The sequence below is a fragment of the Sinocyclocheilus grahami genome, unplaced genomic scaffold, assembly GCF_001515645.1.
Source record: "Sinocyclocheilus grahami isolate Dianchi unplaced genomic scaffold, SAMN03320097.WGS_v1.1 scaffold138.1, whole genome shotgun sequence".
NCBI lineage: Eukaryota > Metazoa > Chordata > Actinopteri > Cypriniformes > Cyprinidae > Sinocyclocheilus > Sinocyclocheilus grahami.
This window is the reverse complement of record NW_015505317.1, coordinates 1,242,813-1,256,372: the sequence shown is the minus strand read 5'-3', so window position 1 is coordinate 1,256,372 and position 13,560 is coordinate 1,242,813. Positions and strand designations below refer to the sequence as shown.

Below are 13,560 nucleotides of genomic sequence, written 5' to 3'. Positions count from 1 at the left end.
GTTTTATGTTTACGCGGCGCGATGCAATGCAACGCAACGCGTAAAAAGACAGTATAAGTCATTATAATCAGTAATTATGTCCCCACTGGATGCAACAAATGCCTCGTTTGTAATGGGTTTTAATGTTTTTGTCTCTTTGCTCCGGCCGGGACACGGCATCACAGTATGGTGAGGGGCGTAACATTTCCGTCACACGCTTGAGGTATTCGGCCAATCACAACGCACTGGATAGCTGGCCAATCAGAGCACACCTCGCTTTTCAGACCGATGAGCTTTGTAAAAATCGACACACGTTTCAAAAAGGCGGGGCATAGAGGAGAAACAATAATGTACAGTATGTGGAAAACAATGTGTTTTTTTTACTTTAAACCACATAAACACATTTCATTACACCAAATACACAAAATAATGTTCTTTTTAGCAACATCATATGACCCCTTTAAATATCTGGTTGATCCTTCTTGACTTAAACTAATTTAATGAAATTGAAAAGACTGCTAGGTACATCAAAAAAATGTTAATTTCAATATGCTGTTCTCAGATTGATATACACCCGAGTCAGATAATAAACAGGATTCAATGACACAAAATGCCCAAATATTTCATTCATTCATTCATTTTATTTAGATATTTAGATATAATTTTATAATATTGCATTTTGCTAATGCCAACTGCAGACATTATTTACAATGTGTTCTGGCAGAATGTTGCTTTATTAAATATCGTGTATAATTTACAGCTACTTTTGTATTTGTTGGTGATTTGATTTTATATGTAACATGTAAGACATTTTTCAGTCATTTATTTGAATTTGTTTAGCTATTAGATTTTTTTTTATTTTATTGTTCATTTTAATTTTCTACAGGATGTTGTTGATATCAGATTGACCCCAAACACAAGTGTCATTACTTTTCTACAATCTTCTATAAAGTAGGCCTAACATAGAAGTCACCTTTTTGAAAAGTGTATGTCTACTTTGTGTTATAAACAGGGTTAACGCCTTAATCAGATTTGTCTACTTAGTTTTAACTTGGTACATGACCATTTGAAAGCAAAGTAGGAGGTTTTGAATTTTGAAAATACTTCAGACGAACTCTGGGACCCCAAACAGAAAGGAACATACAGGATTAAATCCAAATCCAGCTGCTCTGCAGAGTCCATGACGGTGTTTGGATGGCGCGCCTCCTGCTTTTCACTCCTATTGTGATGCTCCGGCTCACACACACACACACACACACACACACACACACACTCGCTCGCTCGCTCACACACTCACTTTACCCAGCGCCAACAGCCAAAGAAACTAATGCTGCCCTCTTTACCAGCGTTTGAGTTTTTAAAACTATGCCTTGATGCGACTTAGTTACCCCGCTGGAGTTCGGAAAGTGGGAGAAGTGAAAAGGGAAAGTTGGGAAGTAATCGGGGGAAGTTTTTCGCTATTCCCGTGCAGGAGCGCATCGAGCCATAATGGCGAGTCGTGCGCGGACAGGATCTCGATTCTCTCTCGCGGCGTGGAGCACACACTCCCGATCATACTGGAATAACCTGGAGATTTCAAAGTGGAGCCTTGTCGCCCTGTTGCTGGTTGTTTGTGGTGGATCTTGTGGTGCGGATAGTGAGTTTTCGATCCTGGAAGAGGCTCAAGTTTTGGCAGTGCAGATGAAGAAGCTGTCTACTCAGGAGCTGGGTGTTCTCACAATGCAGGTAATAAAACACACTTTTAAAACTCCAGCCTTTGTCTTTTAGTGCACTTTTCTACATTTCTAATCTATAATGTTTTTTTAGAGAGTTTGGCTTGCTCTATTTATCATAAATAACTTTGGAAGTGTGACAAAGTGCACGTTATTTAGGATAGATGCAAGTCCTGTGTACTATCATACTGTGCATTTCTGTTAATTAGCCTACCTTAATGCTTATTTTGCATGGTTTGCGCTGTTTATCAAACATAAAGGCGGTTCATTGCAGAGTTATTTGGACTTTTAAAAACATGTTGACGTAATGACAGCCTTTACAATTGCTTGTGTGCATTCATTCATGTAAAGGCTTTATGCGGTATGAATGAACAGATTTAAAACTGCATTTGAAAGATGTATTGTTTACTTTTCTCCGTGTTCATTTTTTCCCTCATCAGAAACATCTGCAGTAGTCCAATGTATGATCAGCTGCATTTTAAAAATAGACAATGTGTAGCCTACATTTATTACCCCAATTTGTTATTAGTTTAGAAAATTCTTCTAGTTTTAAAAATGGAAGTGTATATCTAATACAACTATAGCTTATTATATTAATGTGGGGTATTGTGTGATTTGGTTCACCAGCCTTTGTCTTTTAGTGCACTTTTCTACATTTCTAATCTATAATGTTTTTTTAGAGAGTTTGGCTTGCTCTATTTATCATAAATAACTTTGGAAGTGTGACAAAGTGCACGTTATTTAGGATAGATGCAAGTCCTGTGTACTATCATACTGTGCATTTCTGTTAATTAGCCTACCTTAATGCTTATTTTGCATGGTTTGCGCTGTTTATCAAACATAAAGGCGGTTCATTGCAGAGTTATTTGGACTTTTAAAAACATGTTGACGTAATGACAGCCTTTACAATTGCTTGTGTGCATTCATTCATGTAAAGGCTTTATGCGGTATGAATGAACAGATTTAAAACTGCATTTGAAAGATGTATTGTTTACTTTTCTCCGTGTTCATTTTTTCCCTCATCAGAAACATCTGCAGTAGTCCAATGTATGATCAGCTGCATTTTAAAAATAGACAATGTGTAGCCTACATTTATTACCCCAATTTGTTATTAGTTTAGAAAATTCTTCTAGTTTTAAAAATGGAAGTGTATATCTAATACAACTATAGCTTATTATATTAATGTGGGGTATTGTGTGATTTGGTTCATTTTATAAGCAAATAATTTTTATTTATAAATATCTAACCGTGTGTTTTTGTAAAGACAGACCATTAAATGCACTATACAATGATTTGGCGCTACCAGAATCAGGCAGATTATGTAGCTATACACCGTAGTGTGTGTGAAATTCATGCCGATTTCACATTAATTATATGTTTTATGCGCCAAGCCTCCATCGTAAAGTTTCAAGATCGACATACGGATATTATAAGGCATAAACCTCTTCCTTTGGACCTTCTTATGAATTACGAATGCAATTAGAAGTGTTTTTCGTAACAAATGGTCAATTTAGCTGTGGCGCTGTGATGTGTTGGTGTAAACGCGCACACTTCAGAGGGAGCTCTCACAGAGGTGGGCAGTAGGGGGCCAGACCCAAATGGCCTTTCATCTGTGCCATACTATACTTCTGTCCTAGCTCCTCCTTTTTTCTTTGTCACACTCAGATGTTAATAATCTCCCTCTCTCTCTCTGACTCACACACACTCCCCCCCTCTCTCCCCTCTCCCTTTGTACATATAATTGGTTGTTAATCAAATGAATGAATACTCATGCAGTCACATTTACAAATTGGCAGCCTCCACCGAATATCTGTTGTTGAGATCAATTTTTCTTCTCTTGCCTTGAGCCATGTATTTAGCTAGAGTAATTTCCCACAGACTAGACTATCTGCTTCCAGTTTAATTATTCCTGTGCCCATAAAAACATATCTGACCTCATGTGTCCATGAACTCTTTTACACCTGCGTCATAGCTCTGATTCAAGGCCTACCCCAGTATTTGATGTATCTTTTTTTTTTAAAGTAGTTATTTTTTATGACAAAACAAAATGTCACTCTGTTTAAGATGTCATAGGCTATATGATTTTTTTCATTCATATATGAAAATGTATCTTTCATGCTCCACAACTAATGGGCACAGTTTAATAAAAAATATGTTTTGAGATGTTGTTTAATAAATTATGAAAAAATTATTTAAGCTATCAATTCCTTATTTAAGATGGGTTGCTCACATAAATACTCTGCACCACCTGTTAAGTGTACCGAGGGTTGTAAATGACATTTCGTCTTAGGTATATTTGCTTTTTTATTTGCAATATTTATCTTCAGGCTTCTCTGAGCTCCCTCTGTTTGTCCATCAGACTGGTGGCTGTGGTTTAAGTTGAGGCTGTTTTAACTGAGGCCTCCTAATTGAATAATGATGGTAATTCTGAATCGGTGTGTGTAAAAAGTAATAGAGACGGGCTAGAGGATTGATTATGCAGACTCAGCTGGTCAATGGTGCTTGTCATGTCTTATTTTCAGTATCCTCCCACGTCAATGAACATAATCGGTATAAAAGCTAATAGCTGATTGTGATATGATTGTAGTTGTGTTGTGGTTATAGGAAAATCCAAAAGCTTTTAGATGCACCTGAATGTTAAAGGGATGGTACATGCTACATTTTACATTCTGCCGTTTACTCATCCTCATGTTATTCCAAACCTGTATGTCTTTCTTTCTTCTGAAGAACACTCAAAGAACATATTTAGATGTTTTTGTCTTTGCAATTAAAAAATCAGTGGGATCCAAAATAATACTGGACCCCATTTACTTTCATTGAATCAAAAAAAAAAATCTGCATATCATATAGTGATTTTTTTCATCCACAGACTGGTCTAGTAAGCGGTCTTTGTGCTGGATTTATCAATGGAAATTAGTCCTGGTTTGAAGGACTTTTCATAGTCTGCGTGGAATGATCTCTGATGAAATAGCCTATTGAGATAGAGCCATTGCAAATGACCCATCCAGTTAACGACAGTCCATCCATCAGCTCATGGCTGATACGCCACCCCCACCTTACTACCAAACTGGTCACTCATCTACAGGTTCTTGTGATCTAATTCAGTTACAGTGGATGAGTGTGTAACAGTAGGTTGTTTGTGAGCTTTCTCGTGAGGGCAAGGCTTTTCGGTCATGCTTAATTAGCTCTGGACTATTTGTTGTGTTGACTGTCCACTACACTGTGACTGTGATCTTTGGAACTGCTTCCTGCTTAAGTGCGCACGCTCGTCTGAGAGGAACAGGCACCGGTCTTGAGCAGAAGAGCTGTGACCTGTCATTAAGTTCTGTGGATTGTGTATAATTAGTTTTCTTTGAAATTATTTGAAGATTATTGTGATGACTCAACCTTGCTGAAAAAAAAAGTACTGTGGCAGTACCATTGTACAGTGATTATCAGAAGATATTACTCCGGTAATTTGATATACTGAGCTAATATTTATATACCATGGTATTTACATGGTTCTTCAAAGAATTCCATGACAAAACATGACAGTATCTCTTCCAAAAAACAAAAACAAAAAAAAAGTAATATCAAAGTAATTTTTGGTTCATTTTAGTTATGTTTCCTTATTGTTGAACTTGTGCTGAAATTAGAGTTATGAATTTTCTGACAAATCAAATGTTATATTTATCAGTGATTGCCAGTTATGAGATATTATTGATGCCAGTGAAATCAGTTGTTCACTACTATTCAAAGTTTGTGTTATGCGCACCAAGCCTGCATTTATTTTAGGGGTGCTCCGATTGATTGGCTACCGATGGCTATCTGCCGATAATCACTTTGGGAAGTTTGATCGGCGGTCTCTAAAAAGGCCGATCTCAAGCTGACGATGCGCCTGCCGTGAGAGATTTGGCATGACATGCAGTGGCACCGTCTCTATCTCTTTCCGGCCCAGGTAAAATAATGCTGAAGGTGAGGTACAATTCATATTTCTTCATTAAATAACTTGCAAAGTAATTTGAAAACTTTCTGTGCACGCTGCACAGTTGACACAGGAATTGTCACTTGCACAATCAAGGCAGTGTTAACATCGTCACTAAAGTTTATCATTTGTATTTCTTTTTAAGTCTTGCCAGTGTTTAAACCATTCAGCACTCGCACACTCTCCTAGAGACGGTGCGCTCATGCACACTCAAAGCGCACACACATAATGCCAGGTTCACACATACTCCGTCTGCAGTGTGTATGCGGCGCATATTTTTTCTGCGCCCATGTTAACAGATTAGAGCAGGGCTGGGCAACTTCGGTCCTGGAGGGCCACTGTCCTGCAGAATTGAGCTCCAAACCTATTCAAACACACCTGCCTGTAGCTTAGTGATGTTGAAGACATTGATTAGCTTGTTCAGGTGTGTTTGATTAGGTCTAAAAAGGCCGATCTCAAGCTGACGATGCGCCTGCCGTGAGAGATTTGGCATGACATGCAGTGGCACCGTCTCTATCTCTTTCCGGCCCAGGTAAAATAATGCTGAAGGTGAGGTACAATTCATATTTCTTCATTAAATAACTTGCAAAGTAATTTGAAAACTTTCTGTGCACGCTGCACAGTTGACACAGGAATTGTCACTTGCACAATCAAGGCAGTGTTAACATCGTCACTAAAGTTTATCATTTGTATTTCTTTTTAAGTCTTGCCAGTGTTTAAACCATTCAGCACTCGCACACTCTCCTAGAGACGGTGCGCTCATGCACACTCAAAGCGCACACACATAATGCCAGGTTCACACATACTCCGTCTGCAGTGTGTATGCGGCGCATATTTTTTCTGCGCCCATGTTAACAGATTAGAGCAGGGCTGGGCAACTTCGGTCCTGGAGGGCCACTGTCCTGCAGAATTGAGCTCCAAACCTATTCAAACACACCTGCCTGTAGCTTAGTGATGTTGAAGACATTGATTAGCTTGTTCAGGTGTGTTTGATTAGGGTTGGAGCTAAACTCTGCAGGACAGTGACCCTCCAAGACCGAAGTTGCCCAGCCCTGGATTAGAGCATTCACATTGCACACGGTTGCGGTCCGGCAGTGCATTCCAGGTCTATTTTTGCTGTGCTGTACACGCTGAATTAAAGTTACAGCGCATTATAACCATCGGTGATCGGCTCCAAAATCCTGATCAGAGCACCCTTAATTTATTTGTTCAAAAACACAGTAAGAACATTAATATTGTGAAATATTATTGAATATAAGAATATCTTAGATTAATTGAAAATAAAAAATAACAACATTAATTTGAAATCCTTTGTAATAATCCTTTTGGAATAAATTATTAATTTGTTTAAAAAAAATCTTTCTGACCACAAAATAAAATACATTTATGATTTTGGGTCAATGCCAGTGTCAATGATCAAGAAAAAGTGGGGAAAAAAAGGTATTTTAAAAATTCAGATCAAAGCACATGGGTCAAGTTCTTAGAAATTTACTTTTTGTGTTTATTTGGTTTTGAAAATCCTTTTAAAATTTTGAAGATAAGTTTAAATTTTATGTGTTGTAATTTTTTTTAATTAATCATAAAATATCATAAACATTAATGTATGATTAAGCTTTTGGAGAGTCGCACCATATGACATTTCACGTTATTCGCTGTGATATCAGGACAGTTGTAGAGTTACAGTACAACAAATAGACAAACTAAATTTGATGTGTGTTACTTATGTGTTTAGATCTTTGAGTTCACTGTTCACTTTCACACACAAAAGTTCATAGTCTAATACCATTTTCTTAGATTCCTAAATTGGTTTGCCCAACATTAGCAGTCAGTGAGTTAAAAGCGATTTCTGTCCTCCTCCTCCAGCTGTTTGATTTCAGTTAGTGATGGCAGCAGCAGAAGATTCCCTCTTTCGTTTTCCCTGTACACTTGTTGCTCTCTTTATGTTTCATTCTATTGTCCCTGTCTTTTGTCCCCACACCGATTTTCAGTATCCCGTTGAAACCACTCCCAGACTCGAGTTAACAATCTAAAGGGAGCGTTCCTCACCATCCATTGCAGCAAAACATTTGTATGCTTTAATTGGGCTTTCGGGTGAGGGGAAAAAGGCCACCCTGGCGGTCTTTTCGTTGCGTATCACTATGGTAAAGTAAACCTCAACGAAGCCATTGTGGCATATTTTTCATTTACTCGAAACTTCGCCAAGAGGGCTTCTCATTGCACGGCTAGGATGCGCCTGTTATTGAACGACCTAGTTAGAAAGTCTTCTGTGTGGAAGCTTTTGAGAGGAGGTCTTGCATTCACAATCTCCCAGAGACAAACCCCCCTCACCCTTTCTCTTGGAGAAGAGTCTGCCTTCTGTAGTGCCTTTATTAACCAGGAGCTGTAATTAACCGGCCTTATTTAATCAGTTTGGGCTCTTTCTCTCACACACACGTAGGGAAGAATAGAAGCTTCATGGGAACTGGCCTTTATGCAGCGCTCAAAAGCTTCTTTCAGTAAGTTCCTACAGGGTCGACCTGGGATGGGACATCGGCCCTTATCACAGAGTTTTCAATGGGGAGGTCTTCACACACCCTACCCTATCCCAAGGGGGATGGGAGACCAGGGGCCCCACAGCGTTCTTAGAAGTGTGTCTGTGTTGTTGTTTGTTGGATGACTATGCAGGGAGGCTTGGTGCTTGTTCTCTCTTCTACCTTTATGTGTTTTGGAAGTGTGATCTCCTTCCTCCCTCATCTGATACGGCCTCACATTCACTGTGAGAGACGAGAAGGGCCCTGACTGCATACGCTCCAGACTGTTTTTAATTTCTGCTTCTTTTCTTTTCAAACCGACAGCCCCCCTCTCTCCAGGGTCTAAAACGTCCTGATAACCCTCATGTTGTTGTTTGTCTCAGAGTAAAAGAAATGTATAGGATTGAAGAGTTGGATGTCGATTAAGGATTAGTTTTGTGTATGTGTATGCAAAATTGAGCAGTTTAGAGGAATATTTCATTTACTCATCCACATGTCATTTACAAACCTGTATTTTTTTCTTGCTTCCATTGAACACAAAAGGAGATATTGACTACAAAAAAGGAGTGTCCTGACTACTCTATTCCGTACAATGAAAGTGAATGGGGATGGGCGATAAGTTGCTTTACCTAGAACTAAAAAAACAACAACTCGGGAATACAGAAATTCATTTATTTTCGATATATGACTTGTATTTCTTGAGCTCAAAAGCATTTTGAGTGGTTTGGATTGACATGAAAGTGAAAAATCTTTGTTTATGCATAATATTTGTATTTGTTTGTTTTTATTTTAACTAAAATTACATTTTCCTTTTCATATTTAGTGCATTTGAGTAAAAATTCTAAATCACTTTGAGTCAAGTCTGACCAATCAGACTTAAATTTAGATTTAAATCAGACTTCAAAACACATTTTGATGTGCTTTGGATTGGTTTTGTAAAATAAAATAAAAAAGGTGTCAGCAAATAAACAAATTTGTGTTAGACACAACAACAAAAATTCTGACTGTCTGAACAAAGCCTATGTTAGCAATCATACTATTAGTTGATGCTTTTCTTTAAGAACCCTTTAGTGTTTTAACTCACAGTTTGTTTAGTTTTTCTTCAGCTTTTATCTCTGCTTTAAAGGCTCTTGATGTAATCTTGGAGTGGTTTTCTCAGGCTGTTATTGATTGTTTAGAGAATGTGTGTTTTGAATTGACATTTTCTTTCCAGAGTTTCCAAAGCCTCATGTATTATGCAGTGGCGGCTGGTGGAAAATTTTCTAGGTAGGGCGCCACGTCCAACAATTTTAACATACATCCCAGTATGATTCATCCCAGTATAACAAAAGGAAAAATATTTAGACTTAAAACATTTTAAATAAAGAGAGTTATTTTACCAAGTTCAAGATTACGTTTGAGGATGATTCTCACAAAACTATAATTTCTGCAAGAATTTTTCAAGATAAATGAAAAAAAGTTTAAATTTCAAAATTCACAATTTATGTGTTCTGTGCAACCGCAAAAACTGTGAGGAAAAAATAAATGTCACATTTGTTTAGAGCATTTTCTGTAACTACAAGTCAAGCTGCAATACCAAACAGGACCACACGGAGATGCCAACAAACCACTATACCAGTCGCTTTAACCTGACTGTATATAAATATATACGGATCCATTCAGAATTATTAAACAGAGCAAAAAGCAAATAAAAAAAACATTCTGAATTTGTCGAATGTGGTGATCTGAAGGCAGCTCAACATGACCAGTGAATAGTTCCTCTGTCAGAGTGAGTGTTGATGCCCATGTGTATGTAAACACCACTGACCCGCAGCAGACTCTTATAAAACACGCTTCTTCAGCGAGTGTCCATTATTAAACACTTACCAGATGTGCAACCATACTGAAATGTGCTTGTGCAAAAAGCTATCAGAGAGTGCACATACATGGTTTGTTTATTTGCACACTAAATATATTGGACTCGCATGTGTCTAATAATGTACTACTCCTGTATGTCACTGTAATCGTCATTACCTCCATTATAGGGCTGCCATTATGGATGCCACAATTACGTAATCGTTCAAAGCGGCAGTTAATCGTTCAAAGTCCACTTATGTTATTCTGCGTGCTTAAGATGCGTTTTTTGTCTTTCTACATGTTATCTTAAGGGTTTTTCCCATTATTTTAATTTTAGTTTTAGTATAACATTATAATACCATTCATATTTTTACTTTTTTATAATTTAAAGAAGAAACCAATCCAATGTATAGTTGACATTTGAGGCTTAATACTATAGAAAAGCACTAAAGGTTTTTCAGTTAAGCGCGTTTTCAGCTTATTTTCATATAAAAATACGGCATGCAGTTGCATCAAACAATGGTATAAACATCATTCAATGTAAATTGTGATAATCGTAATTAATAATCGCAATTTCAAGGGAATATTCGACAATTATGATTTGTCATAATCGTGCAGCCCTACTCCATTACAATCGTCATCCATCAAAACTTTACTGGTAAGATACTGGTTTGCTTTATTCAGGCCATACAGACTAGTCCTGAGTCTGACTTCAGCTTAAAGATAATTAATAGAGGTATGTTTGTTCCCTCCCGAAACTCATAGAGATTCAAAGTAAAAAAATCTTTGTATGAGAACAAGTGTATGAACTCGCCCAAAAAGAGGCGGTACTCCACAGAATGTGACTGATGCTAATTGGACTGTATATCCAGAGGCAGAACAAATAGTCTAGAACAGTGACAGCTGTGGTTGAATGTGATGGGAAAAAATCCCTCTTTTTGAACTTTGGTGGTGCGTCGCCCTATTGCCCTAATAAAGAAGCCGCCTCTGGTATTATGTATGGAGCCAGTTTGATAGGGCACTGAAGTGTCTGAGGCAGGAATGTTTCAGTTTGGGAGGAGTAGAACGGCCCTGAAATGACAGGGTGAGGAGGACTATGTCTGGGCATCTAAACCCATTCACTTTGAGTGAGAGAGTGAGTGAATGAATGTACTCCACTTCATTAATCCTGAGATCTTCGATCCCAATCGCACCTGCTGTTAACATCCAGTTGGCTAAGCCGTTCACAGTATTGAAGTGCTCACATAAGTATAACAGACACTCTGGGCATTGGTTCTTTTACTTTGTATGCTTCTGAGAAACCGCACCAGACCAGACCTTGTTTTATTAGTTCCAGGAAGCAAATATTGGGACATTTTAACAAAACTTGTCTTATTCTTCACAGAGGAAGGAGCGCAGATAGAAGATGGATGTGTTTAGAGATTAAGAAAGGGAGGATGAGAGCACCCACTGTGTTTGGTCTGGAGGGTCACTCCCTGATTTAGAGATTAAAGTGGGTCCATAAATACAGAGGTCAGTAGTTTGCATCCCATCCAAACCCCTTTATCTGATAACCTTTGAGATAAGAGGGTAGGTGGGAATTCCTCTTTGTGGTCCTAGAGGCACATTTCCTTTTGCTCATGGGCGGCATAAAACGGTTGGACCAGTGTCTCTATTAGCTTTTTGTGCTTGACCATTGCTGTTTTGCTTAAGACTGAGTCGCAACAACAGGCTAAAGGACAGCATGTTGTCAGCACACAAAAATTAGGGATGCATGGTATGTCATTACCATGTTGGTACCATTACTATAATAATAACATTATTTTTAATAAAAATTATTATTTATTTTTTATTATTATTAGAAATGTAATTTAATTTAGTTTTTTGTGTATTTTTTTAAATGGATTCTTATCAGCACATATTGGGTATTAGATTGTCATGTATTCCCCATTGTGCTTTCACATTTAGATTATCTTTGCTGTCTTGTTCTCTTTTAAAATACATTTTAATTATACTACATTCAATTGTTATTATTAATCTAGCAGACTTTCACTGGCTTTATGTAAATCCATGAAGACTGAAAGAATATACTATGCTTTATATTTTCAGATATTATATTTTGATATTCACTTGTAGTGTTTAAAATGATTTTATAACATTTTAGAATGTTTTTTTTTTTATATTACTTCGATATTCACCATTTATCGATTATCTTCGGTTCCCTGTTTGTTAAAAGCATTAACTTTAGTCAACCAAATTGACTACTGAATGATTGACTAGTTGGTTGTCTTTCCTGATACTTTTATTGTTAGTGTACAGGTAATTCTGATTTCATATATTCCATTTCAAAACATGGCACCCTCTCTCACCACCCAAGATGAAGCAGGAAATGACCTCAGATAGTGTCTGAACTTTAAATCTCTCTCTTGTAGTGTGTACTTTGAAAGATAAAAAGAACCTTGATTCTGAGGCCACTAATTGACTGACATAAAGGAGCGTTCCTTCTTTGAATGAGCGATAGGAAAAGGAGGAAAGCTGCTAGAGCAACAAGCAGCAGCTGTGTTTTGCTATGACTGTCTCAAGCCTGGCCACTGCTTGCCAAGGACAGTTATTTTATCCACCCCGACTGACTGGTAACGCAACACCTGCGTTAGCACAGCAGATGAACTTGGGTGTTAGGCACAAGGGTACACTTCCCCTCTATGATATATAAACATGAAAAGGGAATCAAAAAGAATTTTTATTGGCCTCGATACCACAGTCATTGCTTCACATTTGTGTGTGTGTGAGGGCTATTTACGAGCATTTCCAAAGTAATTCTTCTCTTTATTGATTCACGTTCCCTAGAGACTCCATAGAGATGTTGCAGTGTGGTCTCAGATAAACTGCCCTTGTCTTGTGATTGCTTTAGCAGTAGTGAGCAATTTACTGCCTTATTTACTAGGTGCCTGTGCCTGTGAGAGAGTGAGAGAAAGAAGAGAGCAAGGTTGTGGGAGAGAAAGAGAATATATTTTTGCTCGAATTATGCATGTGCACTTCTCAAATCGTGCCCGGCAGCAGTCCGCTTGGCACTCATGTTTGTGAGTGTGTGTGTGAACTGGTCCAGTGCCAGCGTCTCTTTTACAGGAGTCTTGGGGACAGCGCTTTGGAGTCTCTGGTGTCTACTGAAAGGAAGACTGTGTAATGAACAGTTTGCAGCAGAGCACTGTGGGAATGCAGGTGTCTGGATGGAGGCACTTGTTGTAATGTTTAGTGGGCTCTGCATGCACGTTTACCCTGTTGAAAGGCTTTATGTGGTTTATTTTATGTAGTTATTTATGGTTTCTGTGTTATTTTCTGTTTGTAGTTAATGTAATACTGCAATATTGTCCAAAAAACGTTTCCAATATTGGCAATTACTTTTTATTTACTTTTTTTGTTAAAGGGGTCATATGATGCGATTTCAAGTTTTCCTTTCTCTTTGGAGTGTTACAAGCTGATTGTGCATAGATAAGATCCCTGAAGTTGCAAAGACTAAAGTCTCAAAACCAAAGAGATATTCTTTATCAAAGTTAAGACTCTGCCACGCCCCCCTAAAACG

At 37.9% G+C, this 13,560-nt stretch overlaps 1 protein-coding gene across 1 annotated transcript in view; it reads left to right on the top strand.

Annotated features, from left to right (window-relative positions):
- The first annotated feature begins 1,234 nt into the window (after positions 1-1,234).
- The window catches only part of LOC107591197 (VWFA and cache domain-containing protein 1-like), a 63,452-nt gene continuing 51,126 nt past the window's right edge, over positions 1,235-13,560 (top strand). Inside the window, exon 1 of the mRNA XM_016280278.1 lies at positions 1,235-1,704. Coding sequence (XP_016135764.1) covers positions 1,468-1,704 — 237 coding nt within the window. The 5' untranslated portion in view covers positions 1,235-1,467. The remainder of the gene's footprint in view (positions 1,705-13,560) is intronic.